Here is a 21,001-nt window from a genome sequence, read left to right on the forward strand (position 1 = left end):
TCGTTTTACTCAATTTAATTGGATAAAATCAGAAAGTTCCCGAATAATTTCCAACCGGAAGTTCAAAAATTGGAAGGCGTCGATGGAAACGAAAACAAACCTCATTTAGCACATGCTTGCATTAGACGTTTGAGACCTTCAAGAAACAGACATATTTCAATTATGAGTAAATTGTAAAACGTTAACCTTCACTAGGTAGGCAGACTTTAAGATGAACGATGATTTGTATACAACAAGACATGCTATTCTTTATTGACTTCTTTATTTTGGCATGTTGCCAAACAACAAACTGTTACAGGTCAACAATAATGGTATGCTGCTCCTTTACGTTTATGGTTCCCAACAATTGAATTTTGCATATGACATAATTCAGTAATTACATATCCAATTTGGCTGGAACACAGGCATTTTAAAATTAGCAATTACTCACTAGTCGTTCTATCAAAAGTTATAATATAGGCACTGGCTAGGGTTACGTTGAAATGTAACAATATTAACAAAGTTATTGTTAAATTGGACACTTTTTGCAAAAATGTTGGGTTGGGTTAGGATTTCTATTTTATTTTTGTTAATGTAACGGTACCCAAATTGCACCTATTTAGCAAAAATAGCAGCGGACATCTTACAAGATTTCCTAGAGACTACACAATTTGTATTTTTATGATTTGGTACTATTCACATCTTTCAACATAGGTGAAAATATTTAGATATGCACAAAACGTTCACAGTATTTATCAATAGATGAAGTGTTTACTGAAAAAGCAAAATGTACTGAAACGTCGCCATGCGACGTCATCAAAACGTCATCTTTTTAAAATGATCAAATACAATATGTTACAAGTACCCATTTAAAAAAAAATGAAGAGTAAGCATGGACTTATATCCAATTGTTCAAAATATTTGAAGAAATTAAACAAACGCTGTTATTCGACTTTTGACGATGCGAATTTAAGCATAGATGCAATTTGGGTACTCCTCATTTCAGAATCATTGGTGGTTTGGAGGTCAGTTTAGACCAATTTTTCTATGATTCCATATGGATTAAAAATCGAATTGGTATACCTATATAATAAAGAAGGATACGGCTACAAAATAAGCACAGAATGAACATTATTGTCTTTATCATAAAAAAACGTAGGTGAAAAAACTGTCAAAATAGGTGCAATTTGGGTATCCTCACGTTATATTTTAAAGAAACCAACAAAATATGTGCAATTGGAAGAAAATAGTGTCCATGTAACATATTGGGTCCTAATGGAGTCCTAGCGTGATGCTGGATTTGCCATATAGACTTATAACATATTTTATTTTCTCATTTTTTTAAAGACATGGCGATGTCATGTGATGTTTCTGGTACGTTTGTACGTACATTGTCCCAAGTCAGGAGCCAGTTATTCAGTGGTTTGTTTATGTGTTACATATTTGTTTAATTTGCTTTTGTTTTTATATAATTAAGGCCGTTAGTTTTCTCGTTTGAATTGTTTTACATTGTCATATCAGGGTCTTTTATACATAGCTGAATATGCAGTATGGGTTTTGCTCATTGTTTAAGGCCATACGGTGACCTATAGTTGTTAATGTCTGTGTCATTTTGGTCTCTTGTGAACAGTTGTCTCATTGGCAATCATACCACATCTTCTTTTTTATATTTTACCTTTTCCAATGATATTTCATATGTTGATGTATACTGTGAACGTTTTGTGCATATTTGAATATATATTTATTTTTGTTGAAAGACTTACATAATGTGAAATAATAAAAATACAAATTGTTTAGTCTCTAAGAAAACATGTCTTACTTAGCTTTCTGTTGCTAATTTTGCCAAATAGATGCAATTAAGATACAGTGACATTATATATTTTTTATATACATAAACACTATTTTCTTTACATTGCCCATATTTTATAACTTTTGATAGCATGTCTAGTGTCTATAGCTAAAAATTGTTTCTTAAAAAAACTAAAAACTATTGTATATGTAGTATTCAAGCTTGAATAGATGACAATTAAAACAATCTTTTCAGATACTCCGTGATGTATTTGATTTTTGATTTTTTTTTTTGTCTGTCATTGACCTTCTAGGAAGCCAAAAGAAAAGTTGAGGTTTAACTCAATTTGATACAAACAAATATTTCATGTTATGAATGGATTCACTTATTTCAAGACATCTGAAAAATTTTATAATCCAGACAATAACAAAAAATGGCTTAAAAAATGTTCAGAATAATGGTAAGTGTACAGTTAAGTGAAATGTTTCAGAATTATATTTTATGTTAAATTAATCGTTTTTGGATTAATTGTAGCTTCAAATTGTGGATAATATTAAAGAAAAATTTACATTTTATTTGTAGTGAAAGATTTCAACAAATTATTTAAAATGTATTAGGTAGGTATACAAAGTTTTGCTTTAAGTTGGATTGTTGAGAGTGAAATCAAAACCGATATATAACCCTTTTCTTTTCTTCTGTTTTTCAGAATGGTGCTATGGGTAGTTTAGAAGGAACATTTGATACAAGCCTCCATGAAGCTGTACGTTTTGGAGATCTAGATGAAGTTAAAGTAGCATTACAGCAAGGTTATGACCCAAACTTGATTGGTCTGTATCAGTGGAGTGCTTTACATGAAGCTGCACATAATGGAGAGGTGGATATTCTAAAATGTCTGCTTAAGAATAAAGGTTAGAATAGATGTTGACAGATTGCTGCTGAATTAATTTTATGACTAGACATCTTTGCATTGCAGTATTTGTAATTTAAGGTCATGCCATACTTAACCTGTAAGGATATTTTTTTATGGCCCCGCAACAAAGTTGTTGGTGCCATATAGTTTTACCCTTGTCAGAAATTCCGTAATTCCCAAATTCCTTAATTCCATCATTCTGTCATTCTGCAACAAACCATTATACTGAGTTTTTTTCTAAACGCCTTCAGATATTGGGCTTATTTTTGGTATGTATGTTAACCATGATGAGTTACAGATCAAATTTAAGTTTCGTTCCGCTACGCTAATTTTTGCCGAAATTACGGGCTTTGGGCTTTGATAAATTGTTGAAAATCACAGTTATACAGACTTTTTTTGTAAACGCTTTCAGATATTGGGTTGATTTTTGGCATGTGAGTTAACCAGCATGAGTTACATATCAAGTTTAAGTTTTGTTCTACTCGGCTCATTTTTGCTGAAATTACGGGCTATGGACTTTGATAAATTGTTGAAAATCACAGTTATACAGACTTTTTTCCTAAATGCTTTCACATATTGGGCTGATTTTTGGTATGTGAGTTAACCAGCATAAGTTACAGATCAAGTTTAAGTTTCGTTTCGCTCTGGTCATTTTAGCCAAAATTAAGGCTTTACAACTTTGAAAATTGTTGAAAATCACAGTTATACTTACTTATTTTCTATACGCATCCATATGTGAGACTACCATCATGTTTGTGTCCACATGTTTTATTAGAATTGCAGATTTTTCAACTTTTTGAGACAGGGCCATTCGTGTCGCTTTGACACATCTAGTTTTAAATATAACAATAAGAAGATGAAATGACAACCATGACAATTCTGGACTACATGCTCCAGTGTTGGGACAAGGTTCTTGAAGAATGAGGCGAGTGCTATGATAATTGCCTCTAAAAAGAATAATACCACTTGGCACTACCAGACAAATGAAATTAGAAAAAGACATATGCAAATAATAACCTGCAAAATTAGTACTGAATGAATAAGACATTATATGTTATTTTATAACCTCATCTTATTCTTCATTTTAGGAGATCCTGACAGAAAAGATTTCCTACAGGGCTATACATCTCTACATTATGCAGCCAAAGAAGACCATGTGGAATGTTTACAGTTGTTGCTGGAGGGGGGAGGAGATTACAATATAACTAATAACAATGGTACATCATGTCTAGATATAGCAAAGGGACAATGCTTAGATCTTCTACAATCATTACGTAAGTTCTTTGAGGGGGGAGGAGATTACAATATATCTAATTACAATGGTACTTCATGTCTGGATATAGCAAAGGGACAATGCTTAGATCTTCTACAATCATTACATAAGTTCTGTAGAAAAACATTACATTTTAAATGATAAAATTTATGTAACAGAAGTTTGAAAGACATATTTTTTGGTTAAGATTATATACTTTTATAGAAATCTGTTTATCATTTAAGATAAGGTTTCTTTGACTTGTTTCTTAAAGGATAGGAAGGTATTTAATCTAAAAATAAGGGGAGATAATATCAGTTTGTCCAAGGATACTGTAGTGATAATATAATAGACTTCACAGCTCTTTGCTGGAAGAGAAGTATTCACCCCAAAAGCTTTTTCTTTATTTTATGGAAAAAAGTAACTATGGATTCATTTATATTCGTGGGTGACAATTTTCGTTAACTGACGAAAACTTTTTTTTTCATGGATATTTGATTTCGTGCTTCTAACATAGTTTGCATACATTCCCATAGAAACTTTTAATTTGTGGAACATTTAAATTCGTGGTTTTCTTATACACACGAAAACCAACCAAAAATGGTATACAACCAATAATAATGAATCCACAGTATTGCATGACATATTTAAAAAAAAAAATTCTCATCTTAATTGTATTTATTATCAGGAGCTAAAGACTTAATGAAGTTATCTCTGGAAGATGCCAAGAAAATAACCACAGTAAAGAAAGATATAGACGGTGACCTTGACCTTTCAATATCCAGTAGTACTGACCTCAGTGTATTTACAGATGGAGAAAAACCACCAGGTACTTATTATATTTTACAATGACCTTTGGTTAGCTTATGGACTAAGACAGAGTTATCTTACCTGACATATAAGTTTAAGCCAAATGGTTTGAAAGAATTATATACTGTAAAATTCAGAAATTATTGTGTATATTTATTATTGGGGTTTTGTCAGATTAAATTATTATGTGATTTTCATCATTGCAATAATGAGAAAAATCCTGTTTAACTCATATAAAAATATATACTTGTATTCTCTATATGCCCCTTGTGGGCCCTTAATTGGAAATAAAATATATCTTATCTTATCTTATAAAAAATTTCAAAATGTGAGTTTAAATAATTTGCGATTATAAACCAGTTGCATTTTTCGCAATAATAAGTATTAGTCAATTATTTAATTTTTAAATAATTTATTGAATATATTGCAAATTTTTACCCATATGAGTTGAAGGCATACATAAATCAACATAATAGTTTTACAATACATCATACAGGAAAAAACCAACAAAAGAACAAAACATTATATACATATATGTATCTATCATGCAGTTGTTGAGTCCACCCTCCTCAGTGACCATGACTTTTTAACAAATGAAGCAGCATACTGCATAATTGACGGACAAGAAAGACATAAAACCAATTTATCCAAATTATCCATATTATCTATATTGGAATAAATATTTCTAACTTTCTGCAAAAATTCAAATCTCAAATCTTTATTTTTTGTACATGTAAATAAAAAATGCTCTTCATCATTAATTTTATTTATAAGTTTGTATGTTCAATCAAAATATTTTATCTAGTTATTCCACAATTTGTTTAAAGCTTAGGTTATTTAGGATAGAACTTATAAACTTGCCTCATGGGTTTTCATACCATTTAAGAATGCATTGTGATGTCACAATTTACATTGAAAATGCATGCATAGAAGGAATTTATATGACATACAAAAACATTTGATCTTACCATAAACTTTCAAGATTTTGATGGGGTCTTTATTAAACAATTAGAAGACAACCATTCATTTGTTATAATTTCATATAAATAAAGTTCCAAATATTTATATTTTTTTGGATGATTGCTAAAGGTTACTGTGGATATATTTATTTTCGTGAATACCAATTTTTCGTTGATTAAAGAAAACTTGCAGGTTCATGGGTATTTATTTTTTTGTGGTTTTGCTGAAGTCTGTATACAAGCCTATTAGAATTTGTTATTTGTTGAACATTTAATTTTGTGGTTCACCCATTAAAGCCATGTAAATTGGTATCCAACAAATAATAATGAATCCACAGTATTATATACCTTGTGATGCAAGGTACAATTCTTTAATAAATTAGGTTTTCACACATACTGAGTTTTAACGATAGAATTGTTTTTGACAGCCATAGGATATATCCACCTGACGTTTGAATACAACTCAAAGAAAAGTTCTTTGAGGATCAGAGTATGGCAAATTACAGATCTTCTGTTACCTCCAAGTAAGTTAAGCATAACCTATATAGAGAAAAAAATATAAGAATTTGAAAAGAACAAAAAAAAAAGGCAGTTAGTCCTGACAGGGTTAACAATAAGCAGGGAATACAAAAGACTTTTAATAATTCATCATTTTGTTATTAACTTGTGACTTTGATGTGTAGCTCACCAATTATAAATCATTGAAGATGTAATATGATTTCAGCCTAATTAATGAGATCAATTATTACATTTTTTGCTTTCAATTAAATTCTCATCCTATCTGGGTTTTTTATATGTAGTGTTGTCTTCCCTATTTCGGTGAGATTTTGAAGTAACACTTTCTTAATATATATGGTTACAAACTATGAGCTATTTTAGTTTTTATTCACAATTTCTTCATTTATTTCCCAGATATCATTTCCATATTTTTTCTTTAAAAGCCTAAAATTATAGTTGAGTAGCAGTAAAACATTACATTCCCACAAAGTTATATCTGATTTCCAACTTGTGATTCCTTTGTAGTTTTTAATATTGACATATTCTGCTCACAAAAAACAATGATTTAACAAAAATCCAAATATTCACATTACTATTTTGTTTTTGAAAGCTACATATATAGGTTATAGTTACAGGGAAAATATATAATTACCATTGCTGTTGTATGTAAAAAGATTGATATATGAACTAGGAGGACTGACCTCCACACCTACTTACTCATATAAATGCAGTGTGTAATCAGTTTCATTAAGCAATACGCCATTTCTTAAGCATGTTTTTGTCCTAATAAATTACATTGTTTAGTCTCAACATCCTCAAAAATTATGTCCTGAACTCTTGGCTTATAAAAATTCCTAACTATTGACATTCCACCAATCAAAACATCTAAAGAATTAACATAAAATTATATTCCACCAATCAGAGCACCAAAACATTCCCACAAGCTAAGGTAGCACTATAACAGATTTGTTCTCTAACTTGGAGGAATTATATATTAAAGCTACCTTACATTTATTTTACTAGATATTTGGACAATATTTCTGTAGATTCTTATATTTAAACATGTATATTATTAATTTCATTTTCATATTTTTTGTTTGTCTTTTAGCCAATACATCAATGATTCACTCTCTGTTTATCAAATCCTACCTCATGCCTGATAAGAAGAAAGATTCTAAAAGAAAAACAGAGGAAGTGAGGGTCGATTCAACAGAGGCTCATGTAAAGACAAAAAGTTCACATCTTAGTGTACAGCATGTATATTCACCGTCCACGTTCAAGTTCACAAAACCACTAGAATATGATTGTATAGCTAAAGACATGATTAAGGAGCGAAGTGTTCAAATTGAATTGTGTTTGACGCAAAAATATTCAAAACGAAGTTTTCTTATTGGCATGTTTCATATGAAGTTAAAAGATGCAGTCAAAAAGATGGTTCGAGAGAAATATCCACTAATTCCTTGCATGAATCATACAATACCTGCCAATATGAAAGTTTACTGTGCTTCAGAGTTAAAAATAACTAATTCTAAGAAAGTGTTTTATAGCAATCCTGATGTTAGAAATCTGTCTGATGCCATGTCAGATTGTTCTAGTCGAGCAGCTAGCAATCCTGACATGCATGAAGTTAACTTGGAAATTGAATCAGAATTGTCACCTGTAAAACTGGAGATGTCAGAAATACAAGACTATGTTTCAAATGAACAGAAAAAGCAAAAAGAAATTGAGAAACAACTCCTTACAAAAATCCCTGGGTTGACTGATTTAAATTTTGACATCGCAGAGGATGTACAATCAGGAGAGGGAGAGCTCCTGTCTAGAGTTGTTGATATCACAGATTATGGAGATGAAAAGGAGGTTGAGAAAAAATCTGCCTTTGCCTCAGTTTTGAAATCTAAACTTTTACCAAAAAAGAAAACTGAAGTACAAAATATAGCTAGCTCACAGCAACATAGTATAGAACTTGATGAACGGCTATCTCCACGGTTTGTGGAAGATTGGAAATATCAAAATATTAAAGAATCAGAACAAGACATACTAGAGACTAAGATTAATATGCCAAATAAAAAGGTCAACATTAAAGAGCCTGTTAAAGCTAAAGAAAAGGATGAAGGTCAGAGTTCTCGACCTGAAACTCCAACTTGGGATTATTACGATTTAGACTTAGAACCAGTTGAAATTGCTATAAATGACTCATCGCCAACTTCTGATGGAGCTCAACCTATTTATCTACCCATGGATACAACCATGGGTATTAAAAACCAGAAAAGTGAAATGACCAAAGGTCAACAGAAAAGTCACCGTAAGAGTGCAAAACGAAAAGACAAACCAATACCCGGAAAAGCTGTTCCACAGATCATAATTACTGATGCTGAAAATGGTCGGAATGAAAATAGGATATCTCAGGAATTTGTTACACCAAGAAACATAACAATTGAAATGGGAGTTGACAATAAATCAAACCAAAATATATCAAATTCTCAAATAACAGTAACTGCTGATGTTCACTTGCCAAAAACAAATATTGAGAGAAGTGAAAGTACAACGATAGAGATTCAAGATTCAGATTCATTTATCATTGACTTAGAAGACATAGATTCCATAACGCCATCTCCAAAACTAGATTTTTCAACAAAACAATCTATTCCTATGCAAGTTTTCATTGATGAAAATTATGATAGTTTTGACGAGGCCAGTATAGAAGAAATTCATCACCCTTACATTGTGTCTAAAAATAATGATTTGATTACAGAAGTGTAAATTCTTGGTGCTTCAAGAATTGTATTTTCCAAATCATGTAAACTTTTATTCTTTTGGAGTTTTTCAATCATTATGCATGAATTTAAGGGGAATAGCTTGTATAAACTGATTTATTTTTAAATATAGGTTTTCTTAATTTTTTTTTCTATAAATGAACTAAAGTTATTATATACTTAAAATAAAATAAAAAGACTGGGTCACCATTCATTTAAGCTAATAATCTGCCTTCCAAAGAAGCATACTTTTTTGTTAAGGTCCTTTTTTCTATTGAACAATAGAAATATAGGTAATATTGAAATAAAAAAGAACCAAATTAAAAAAATCGCCTAAATTTTTTAATTGTTTAGTACAGCTTATTTGAAAATAATAATAAAAAATATAGGTCACTGACTAGTTAAAAAAGATATTTCAATTTTAATGCAAAAAAAAATGACATTTTTGCACCAAAGGGAGATAATTTGGAGCTTTTTCAATGATATAAACATTTTGACAGTCATCTTGGGCCAAAACAAATCATTTTTTTTTTGTTGATCTTTGTATCATATCAAAAAGTAAGAATCAATAGTGTACTATTAAGTTTAAATTTTTTTCTGAAATGTTTGTTCCCTTGAGCCTTTTAAATAAATAAAGTATGTTGATGAATGTAATGTATAGGTTGTGGAAGGATTTTAGTGACTTTTACATGTCCTTTTTTAACCCCATGTTTATTTTAATCATTTAATGAATAGCCCTTATAGTATTAACACCTTTTAATGGGATATTATGAGTACTCAAGATTATTTTTTTTACAAAGTTTTTAAACTCCAATTAGTTTTATATAAATGTGTTAGCTATTTATAATTTTTGCATGGGAATAATAGCTGCTAATTATAAATATTTATGCAAATTTATGGAAAATTTTTGTTATATACATGTATGTTTATCTCAGGGAATATTTGCCATACATGTAGATACATGTACCACTCAAATTCATAAGTTATATTGGGCATGCTCTAATGTAGATTGAATTGAATTGATTTTAATTTTTTTTTTTTGGATTAAAAGTAGACATTAGAAGACCAATAACAAGGCCAATACAGAAATACACGTAATAGTATCTTTATTAATTAACTACAGTGTTACAATATTTTTTTTTATTTCATTTCACAAGATTTTTATCTTGAAGTGAAACTATCCAAATCTCAGGTTTTTTTTATTAGATGCAATATATATATATATAATGAACTAGTACTGTTTCCAGGTGTCTTCAGCATTTTCTCATCTGATTAATTTTTCTACCCTTTCCAGTCACTATAAAGTGTTACAATTTTAAATTAGACGCAACGCATAAATAGTAATTGGAAAGGTACTGCCATGGCATTACATGTGTTATGCAGAAACAAATTGAATATATTTAAAAAAATAATGTAAGAGTTGATATTGATACCAAATTACCAAAGAAAGATTTGCATAACTACAGAATGCATATGCCTGGTTCGGGTTTTAAAATAAATGACAGTTAACCTAAAAAAGCGAAAGTAAACAGGACTGAGGTTGTCAAGAAATGAACTTTGTGACAATCTACTCGTTCCCCAAACCTGAAATAATTCCATCGTTTGCTTTCAAAATGCTTTTTAAATTAATGTGACCGTCTTTAGCCTGAAATATATGCCATACTGAACTTTACAGCATGTTTATGATGACTAAATGAAAACTGCGTCTTCCAAACAACTTTACTTTCAGTTTGTGTTTATCGTGACTTTCGATATAAAAACAAGAGACGTTTCGAAATCCTGTATTTGTGTCAACTCGGCCAATACAGAAAAAATCCATATTGGCCGAGTTATTTTGTATTGGCCGAGTTATTTTGTATTGGCCGATTTGACACCTTATATTGCATTGGCAGTTTTCATCATATTAAGTCCAATAACAGTGTAGTTAATTAATAATATTTTATATAAGATTATATACGCATTTCATGACATATAAATGGAATATATTGTTTATTGTTCAAGGATAAAATATATATGGATGATTGATATTTACATTCAAGGTTGTGACAAAAAGTTAAGAGTAAATTATTATGTTATAATCATGTAATTTTCAGTTAATATTGAAACTAATGTAGAACAATTAATACTATAAATACATTTATTTATTGACGTAATGACTGGTAAGAAAATATTACTTGTACTATTTAAGTATATGGCATGTATTTTTACCATGACATATTTCACCATGACCATATACATTTTTGACCATACATGTACATTTTGTACTATAAACAAGTTTTGTTTTTTAATGCTTAGAATATAATTTGACATATATTAATATCTATATATATAAAACATAGTAAATTTAAAATTAAATAACACATCTTATTCAAAGAATAAAATTGCTGTTTATAATTAACTTAATGGGGAATGCACTTTGTTTTCAACAAATGTTTGTATTTTTGTATAAGAATTCTTTTTGTTTATTTCTATACCTAGTGCGGTGAAAAAACTTATACTATTGGTTAAAATCAGGAATGTCTTGGACAATTTTATATTAATGGTGGGCGATAGACTTTTTTTTGATAGAGTTATTCCCCTTGGGAATATTAAATTTATGGAAAATGGCCTTGTTGGATATAGTCTGAAAACAGATTTACTAAGTATTGCGCAACAGCACAGTGTATTGCACAAAAGCAATTCAAGAAATCTTCAATTGAATATAAATTCAAATCCTATAACCATTTTCACTTCTGTGGTCGTATCCAGCTGCACTTTGTGAAGCATTTTATCGAAAAGAGTTAATCCCCTAGGAAATATAAAAAATGTGCAACACAGGAGACATTGGAACTCTGTTCATTTATTAAAGTAGCAAAATAACAGAAAAATCACTTTGCTTGTAACAATTAATAGATTAAAAAATTTGGCAGTGCATGATAGTTTGACAAAAGATTTACCTAAATCTAAGAGGTACTAAACATCTTTGTTAATTCTTATTAATTTGTACTAATTGATATTAATAATCTGTGCAATAATTGTCTTTATTACTAAGCTGCTGGCAGCAAAACTTCTATTAGTGATATATTATTTATTTTGATTTACTTGTTGTGTCTCACGTTATGACTTTATCTGTGTATTGATGTTCTTTTGTTTTGTTTTTGAAATTTTATAAATTAACTACCATTTGCATTGCTTTTATTGATGCTTTTTTTCTTTTTTTCTTTATTGCATATGATTATTACATACACGTAGGTGCCAATCTTGTAAATGCATTGTTATTTAGTTATATGAGGGTTTTGAAAACTTTTCAAAGTTCAATTGCAAAAGGTAGCAAGCTTTATTATTCCTAAAATTAATAAAGACTATCCATTTGACATGCTTATGGCTTACATATCAATTATGTCAAATGTAAAAAAATACTTATATTAATATTTTTTTATTGGAAATCAATTGTTAACAAATGCCAGTACATGAATACTTTTAAATATTTTCAATAAGATAATTCTCATTGAAACAAAATGAATACACTAGTACTGTAAATAACCTCATCATAGATACCAGGACTAAATTTTGTATATACGCCAGACGCGCGTTTCGTCTACAAAAGACTCATCAGTGACGCTTGAATCCAAAAAATTTAAAAAGGCCAAATAAAGTACGAAGTTGAAGGGCATTGAGGACCAAAATTCCTAAATGTTTTGCCAAATACAGCTAAGGTAATCTATGCCTGAGGTAGAAAAGCCTTAGTATTTTAAAAAAAAATCAACATTTTGTAAACAGTTAATTTATAAATAATATATAATAATATATATAATTGTGTGAATACCTAGTTATTAACAGTATGAACATTGTTATGTTTAAATACATTGTAATTGTATGAATTCATTGCATTTGTATGAATACATTGTTATTGTATGGATAAATTGTTATTTTATGAATACATTGTTATTTTATGCATACATTGTTATTTTATGAATACATTGTTATTTTATGAACAGCTTGTTATTGTATGGATACATTTTTATTGTATGAATACATTATTATTGTATGAATACATTGTTATTGTATGAATACACTGTTATTATATGAATACTTTGGGATTCATTTCTCCCTGGGCTTCCAAAATGTTGTATATGATTTTTTTGGCTAAAACTATTTTTTCACACAAATCGTCTTGGCGGGAGGCAATCTTTGATACTCCAAAATAGCATACAGTTAAACCAATCAAAACATTTGAAAAAAAGATTTTTGACAAAATTGCTTGTAAAGTTTGCTTCCAGAATGTTGTATGTTAACTTGAAAAGTGTTGAATAAAAGCTTCGGGAATCAAATACTTGTACATTTCTATATTTCTGTTAAAATAAGTTTAGTTTTTAAGTAATCCACAAACATAATATTTTTTATCTCACTGCCATCTACAAAAATATTCTGGTTCACCTACAACATTTTGGAAGCATGCGTTTCAACCAGATTTTCAAAGCCTTTTTGTAGATTACTTTTCTTTTGAAAATTTGTAATTTGAACATTTTGGAAGCCCAAGGACATTTTCTGTTCTGATTTGTTTTAATGAATGATATTAAAATGTAACCCAGTTACGGCAGTATAAGTTTTGCTGTTAATCTACTACACAATTATTACCAACAATCTTTCCATCATCAGCAGCATGCACATGTAACTGTAAGAGCATCCTTTTGGATCCTAGGGCCACATAATATTGACAGATCAAATATAGTTTGTGGATTGAAAATATGAACCATTCCTGAATTCCATGATTAATCAAAACTTTTTATATATAATCCCATGTTTAATCCCATGAATATTTTTCATTACTCCAAACCATAAAACAAAAAAATCCTCCTTAAAAATATGTGTTTCTCTTCAAATATATTTATTACTTTAGCATCTAAGGTAAACAAATCAGTATATATATCTAGATCTATTTTTTATTAACATAGATAATGACTGGAATATGATATTGATTAACTTACATTGTCTTCCAGTAGTACTTTATATAATTATATTTATAAATATATACACAAATATATATTATATAATACGTATTTATGTTGAAAGAAGTGATTGTTTGTTACTTATATAAAATAGTTAAATCCTGTTTGATATTTGTCTTCATGTTCTTGCAGAATAAGAGTTAAAGTGATGTTAATTCAGTGGTTATGACTACTTTACTATTTGTATTTACAATGCTTTCAACAGATAGGAGACCTGCATTTGTCATATCTTATACAACAGATCCTTATGCTCCAAAGTTTCTATATGAAATATGTATGTAGTTGATCAGGTCATTTTCATGGCTCATTTAAAGCTGAAATAGGTTATAGTTTTTGGCAATCCTAGGCCTGCGATTTCTGTCGCAGACAGTGAGACATAAAGACAGGGATAGGTGGTGGCTGCTTTTAACAAAGAGCCTAATAAAGCATAGGGTAATAAACCTGGATGTTTCATATTGGTGCCTTTTTATGTTATGCAGTTTCAGTCTGTCATATATCCATTGTCCTTGACCTCATTTTCATGGTTCAGTGACTACTTGAAAAAAAGGTTACATTTTTGTAATGTTAAATTCTCTCTGATAATGAGTCAAAGGATAACTATATTTGGTATATATATATATGCATACCTTGCAAGGTACTCTGGTCTGTCAGACAATTTTTACTTGATCTCGACCTCATTATTGGATTAGTTAACAACTTGAAGGTTAAATTTTCGTGGTCAATTCCATATCTCAGATACTATAGTTTATACACTTTTTGAGTTATGTCTGCAAAATTTGCCATACCGAATGATTCATTAGGATTGTAAGGTTATACATGTTCAACTTGAAGGTGTCATTTGACATTAACATCATTTTCATGGTTCAGTGGTTAAATTTAAGTTTTTGTGTTTGGTCTTTTTTATGCCCCACCTACGATAGTAGAGAGGCATTATGTTTTCTGATATGTACGTCCATTCGTCTGTTAGTTCATCTGTACATCCGTGCATCCGTCTGTCCCGCTTTAGGTTAAAATGTTTGGTCAAGGTAGTTTTTGATGAAGTTGAAGTCCAAACAAATTGAAACTAAATTAATGCCAAATTAAGAGTTTTTACCCCCAATTTCACAGTCCATTGAACATAGAAATTGATAGTGCAAGTGGGACATCCGTGTACTCACTGTACTGGGGACACATTCTTGTTTCTTATACTGTTTGTCAACTATATATTTGGTATATGGTAATATTTAATTATATACCTATCAGTCTGGCAGGTTTATATGACCCTGACCTCGCTTTCACTGTTCATTGCTCAATGTTAAGTTTTCTAAGTTTTGGCCTTTTTTTTTCTTAAACCATAACAATAAATTAACTATATTTGGTGTATGGAATGACTGTAAGGTGTAAATGTCTGTCTAACAGGTATCATCTGATATTGACCTAAGGTTCATGATTCATTGGTTGAAGTTTTCCTTAATAAATTTGTTTCCTAAATTCTATTTGCAATAGGTCAACTACATGTGATGCATGGAATGATTTTAAGGTTTTCATGTCTGTTTGGCAGGGTCCATTTGACCTTGACCTCATGTTAATGGTTCATTGGTCAATATGAAGTTTTCAGGATACAGTCTGTTTCTTGTATAGTATAAGCAATAAATCAAATGTATTTGGTGTATGGAATGAATGTAATGTGTGCATTTATATATGGCTTGGTTTATCTGACCGTAGTCTGATTTTCTTTGATTGTGTTTAGTTTAAGTGATACTTGTAGTGAAACTTTATATTTAGGACTATCAACATAAAGTTTATGGTCAGCAAAGCAGGCAAGACATTTCAGAGTGCACTCTTATTTCAACAAGTGATTTTCTCACTTACATAGGTGGATCCAAGGGGGGCCTTGGGGGCTGCCCAAGAGTGTCTTTTTCCTTGAAACAATATGCAAAAGTTAAATTATATTTTCAGAATTGAATGATCATTAGGTGTACAAGTTAAACTTGCAGGATCCATCTGACATTGACCTGATTTTCATAATTCATTGGGTTATCATTAAGTTTTCTTTGCTACCCGTATGAGAATATTAGGAGGATTCCGCTTAAAAATAGCAGGAACCCAGGCGGAATCCACCTAAAAATTAAGACTTATAGACGGAATTAAGGCGGACATGGAATATTGAAAAAAATCCGCCTGAAGTATCAAAGACCTTAGGCGAAATATTTACTACTTTCCTGTTGAGTTAACAGGATTTCTTTAGTAAAAGAAATATCATAGACGGAATGCTGGACTTAGTATATTTGTTCAAGTTTGTTAGGAGGAAATTGGACTTAAAAGATTTTGTTCAAATTTATCAGGCGGGAATTGTACTTAGAAATTTTTTCTAACTTTTGAGGCAGAATTGTTCTTTTAATTTTTTTTTCAAATGAAAATGTATCATTACTGATGAGAGAGTGCATGCATGGTGATTATTTGGGCCATAAAGCCAGTATTTGTACCCCCCTGAAATCCAACATATTTAATATTTTTATATTTAAAGAGTCTTAAAGATGGCATATTAAATTCAATTAAATTCAAATTGTGATAGCATTGTTAGGTAATTTATAACTTTATGTTATGTGTTGCTATTTATATACATTTAAACATATGAAAAGTGACTAGAATATATATACTTATTTCACTAACAGTGATAACAATAACTTGTTTTTGAATTTTCCAACATAGGAATTGCAGGTTAAATTAATTTATTTTCAAGTACAATTAATTATTAAGTGTATCTCTATTTAATTAAGTAATAATCATGATAATACACAAATAGTATTTCCATGCAGTCTCTTTCTTATCAGTTAGTGATAGAAATGTTATGTAGGTCCCCCATCTGTTTTCCATTTGCCTCTGTGAAATGGACAGGAAATGATATGTACACACTCAAGAGTTGGGGCCTTATGAAGGAGACCACATTGCTTTGTACATTTCTCTTAAATTGCTACAGTCCAAAATATAAAAATAATAGATAAAAATTGGTGAATATTATTTATTTATTATTATAAATCAAATATTTAAGATTTTGGTAATTAATAGTATAATGATTAGGGAAACATTTCAAGGAATCAAACAACTCCCAAAATAACCCCAACACTCAGGTCAGATTCAAAATTTGAACTTGCAGACAATTTTACAAGAAAAGATGTCTTAAATATTTATCTTGACCAAAATATGAATTTTACCATGGATGTAGAGTTGTGGACTAAAAAGAGCCAAAGTAGTCTATTAACATTAAAAAGTGCAGATGTATATATTCTTCTGATGACATGACTATTGGATTTGTGAAGATTGATGTTTTCATATATTTTGGATTGAATCTTCTGGTAAGTTGAAATTATGAATATAAGTATTTCAACCTTTTTGAATATTATGAAACTTATCAGCTATTTCCTTCAAATAACTTGTGACATATATATATATATAAGTACCATGTAGGATCAAGAAAATAACTATATAAGACCATTCAATTTCAATTTTTGCATAATTACATCATGTTCATAATTACTGTGGTATTTGTGTATGACACAAGACTTATATCTTTAAGACAATCTCTTTTATATGATATTATTTGATAGCAAAATTGGAGATCTGTTGTATGACTGTAATAATTAAATATATATAATAGACATCTATTCCGAAAAAATAATAAAGTGTTATCTTTTAAAATTTAGTACATATGTACTCAATTATCATGATTATGGATCAAATTTAAGATTTTTAAAATGGCAAGACAAACATTTTGTACATGTAAATGCGGGCCTATGATGTTAAAGTAAAATAAAAGACCAATACTACATGTACTAATCAAAGTAAAGAATAACCTATACACTTCATGCACAGTATATGTAATAATTATTTTGTTTAATTGTTACATAAGACATTTTTTTTTATATTTCAGAACTGGTGAAACAAAAGAAAATTGTTTTCTGATAGGACTGAAGAATGGACACATTCAATCAGACTTGGAGTAAGTAGTTTTATATGAAAGAAATCCTTATGAATGCTTTTTAAGTAACTTTTGCACATATTGGACTTTTAACAAATTTGAAAAAAATCAAAAGTTGTAAACCATCTGTAATATTTTTTTGATATAAACATGATATATATCTTTAAAATTAGCAAATTGAAAACAGGGGTTACAGCCCACAGGTCTTATTTTATTGAGAAAATCCCCAAAACAGGTCATAGTAAATTCATTATAATTATCTGCCCTTGATTTTACAAGGATTTTTTTCTTAAAATATAATTACTCTTTAAAACATGCTTAACATCTTATTTTTCATAGTTTAATCTTATAATTTCAAGTTTTAGATGTTTCTGTTGTAATATGTATATTGAATGATATATGGTAAAAATAGTAAATTCAGGTCAATATGTCAAAATGAAGGAAAACCCCACCTACTTAGGCAGCTCACAAATTACCTGTATAACATAGAGAAATTTGTCAAATTCCTTTTAGTTAAACCAATAATGCATGGTAATTTTAATTTATGTCCTCTTTTTTTCAGGTTATGTTACTGCTTGGTGCACAAAACACAACAGATCCATGCAAGATGGTCATATCAATGATGCTGTTACAGAGCAAATCAGTTATGCACGAAATAAATTCAGGAACTTGTGATAATAATTTATATTCAAAGAACACTGAAAAACCCTTAAAAATATGACTAATAACTGAAAATGAAGAAATTGTGAAGAACTAAAAATGTCAAAATTATACATACATGTATAGTAATTTGTAGTTGCTTAAATAAATTCGATCAAGTTTGATAACATTTTTTGCATTTTATTGTATGAAGGCCTAGTTTTTCTTCGCAAGAAGGCATGGCAGTGGTAAAAACCTGAATCTTTGGAATGAAAAAATTCTTTCATTGAAGACAGAATTTTTTCATATTCTTAAGGCGGATTTTTTTTCATATTCTAAGGCGGATATATTTTCCGTTTCATTAGGCGGATATATTTTCCGTCTCTTTAGGCGGATACATTTTCCGTCTCTTTAGGCGGATATATTTTTGAGAAAAACATTTTTCCTTTTAATTAGACGGAAATTTTTCCTCCTAAGACAGGCGGATAAATTTGCATATTTCGGCTCTATTCCGCCCGTAACCCGCCTGGAATCCATGTAAGAAAGATTCTTCGTGTAAAAGTGGACTTTAAAAGGATTCCCTCTAAAATATCCGCCTGGAATCTGTGTAAAAGACGCCTGGATTTTTTCGTACAGGTATGTATATCTGTTTCTCAGATAAATACTCTAAGTAATCACCATGGAAATCATAAAATCAAATGATAATCAACTTCTTTGACATTTTTGGTACAGTGCACTTGATTCCTGGGCTGATCAAACTGATGACTTGACAATTAATATCTATGCTTTTCTGCTAGGTACATAGTTTAAAGGATTAAGAGCAAAATCTGGTTGTCTCAAAAAGTAAAAACTAGTAGTGTGACAGGTTGCTGGTGTGGAACAATGCAGGTTTAAATATGTTCTCATCCTAAATATGCATTGTATTTGCCCCTGGACATTAAACAATCATCTTTCATCAATCAATCACGATTTGTATAAAAGCAGGTAAGAAATTTCAAGATATGTGCTCTTGTTCTGAATGGGGTTCCAATAGATTTCTTTCTTCAGAATTATCAAACTCACTATTGATTGCAAATGAGTAACATGAGCTTAATTATGATATAAATTTATTTTTTTAGCACATTGTGTTATGATTAAAACAAAGATGAGCAAGGTCAGGATGAGTGAAATAAGTCCTTGTCTAATTTATTTCTGAATAAGAAGTAGACAAACAACAATTATCAAGCTAATAATTCAGGTAACCTACCTAAGTATGGGTTACTTATAATAATGGACTTTACTATGCTGAGACTACTATAGAGAAGAACATAAAAACTGATTAAGAAACCAAATCAGTTAGGTTGGTTGCCATTATGTCAATGGTGTAAATAGTAGATATTACTATAATCTGTATCCATTGTTTATAAAAAGTTCTGAAACAGAAGGAGGTATCCAATGGGTATGTCAGTTCAGGTATGCAAAAATAGAATATGTTTTGTTAGAAATCTGAATATTTGGACAGTTTTGCTGATCTTGCTTGCAATAAATATTTTCAGAGCAAGACACTGACATCACTAACAGTTTCAGTTAACATGAAAGTGCTGCTGTATCAAATTAACACATTTGCATCAACCTTCCCTTGTCAAAGTCCAAAAACGACTGAAATAAGTGAAATTGTCCACATTTTGGCAAGAGACTGTAACAACTAACTTTTTTCTACTGTTTCACAGTTAGGTACTTGGCATTGACACCCTTTTTCCTTCTCCTACAAGAGAAGAACATATCTGTACTGTATGAAAGGATAAATGGCAGTGTACCATGTAGGGCGTTAGTTCCTCTTGTATCCACTTCTACATTATTTTCAGTAAGATTACGAGTGACAAAAACATTTTCTGAAAAAAAAGAAGTTTGTTTAAACTGGTATGGGGTAACTTTATGTTTTTTTCCTGAAAAAAATATTCTGATCCCCAATTTGATGAAGAAAAAAAAAAACACTAAATTTTTTTTTTATTCTGATAGTGAATCCAGATTTTACTCATACCTTATAAGTGTAGAATATTGAAAAAGCAATTTGATTGATAGCATTGAAAAACTAAAAAATAATGTAAGAACATTTTTACTATTTGAGAAAAAAAAACTCCCCCCCCCCCCCCCCGATATAGTTAAATTGTTGCTCCCTTAGTATAATAACCTATTATGTCTAGCAGTATATACAGCAAGTGCATTTGGTTGATTTATGAAAAAAAACCCACACACAATAAAAAAAAATAAAGCTCTTATTAAAAAAAGGTATCTTTGGAGAAGCAATGGAACTAATACATAGTCTTAGTTTCAGTTTCCCTTTATCTGTTGGATCCAGATGAAGATGCCATTAAGGGGTCGACCATTTGATATTCTGGGGGGCCAGGAGGATTTGTTTTTGATAGGTTATTTATTTTTGTAAACTAAGAGGACAGATTATTCATTTTCTGCACTATTGAAGCAAGA

At 30.0% G+C, this 21,001-nt stretch overlaps 1 protein-coding gene and 1 long non-coding RNA gene across 3 annotated transcripts; both read left to right on the top strand.

Moving 5' to 3' along the window:
* The first annotated feature begins 45 nt into the window (after positions 1 to 45).
* LOC143056642 (uncharacterized) lies at positions 46 to 9,799 on the top strand. Of its 2 annotated transcripts, none has more exons than XM_076229802.1 (6): positions 46 to 195; positions 2,475 to 2,676; positions 3,767 to 3,952; positions 4,619 to 4,759; positions 6,128 to 6,223; positions 7,306 to 9,799. In XM_076229802.1, exons 2-6 carry the CDS (start codon positions 2,484 to 2,486, stop codon positions 8,955 to 8,957), a joined length of 2,268 nt encoding a protein of 755 aa, XP_076085917.1. In that variant the 5' UTR covers positions 46 to 195; positions 2,475 to 2,483; the 3' UTR covers positions 8,958 to 9,799. The 2 variants fall into 2 exon arrangements, with proteins under 2 accessions (XP_076085917.1, XP_076085915.1); XM_076229800.1 differs by lacking the exon at positions 46 to 195 and adding an exon at positions 227 to 311.
* A 7,292-nt stretch (positions 9,800 to 17,091) lies between these two features.
* On the top strand, positions 17,092 to 18,725 carry LOC143056705 (uncharacterized). The gene is made up of 3 exons (XR_012972470.1): positions 17,092 to 17,273; positions 17,849 to 17,917; positions 18,459 to 18,725. It is a non-coding gene; the product is annotated as an uncharacterized LOC143056705 (long non-coding RNA).
* Positions 18,726 to 21,001: the final 2,276 nt, after the last annotated feature.

This window comes from Mytilus galloprovincialis, chromosome 13, assembly GCF_965363235.1.
Source record: "Mytilus galloprovincialis chromosome 13, xbMytGall1.hap1.1, whole genome shotgun sequence".
NCBI classification, from domain to species: domain Eukaryota; kingdom Metazoa; phylum Mollusca; class Bivalvia; order Mytilida; family Mytilidae; genus Mytilus; species Mytilus galloprovincialis.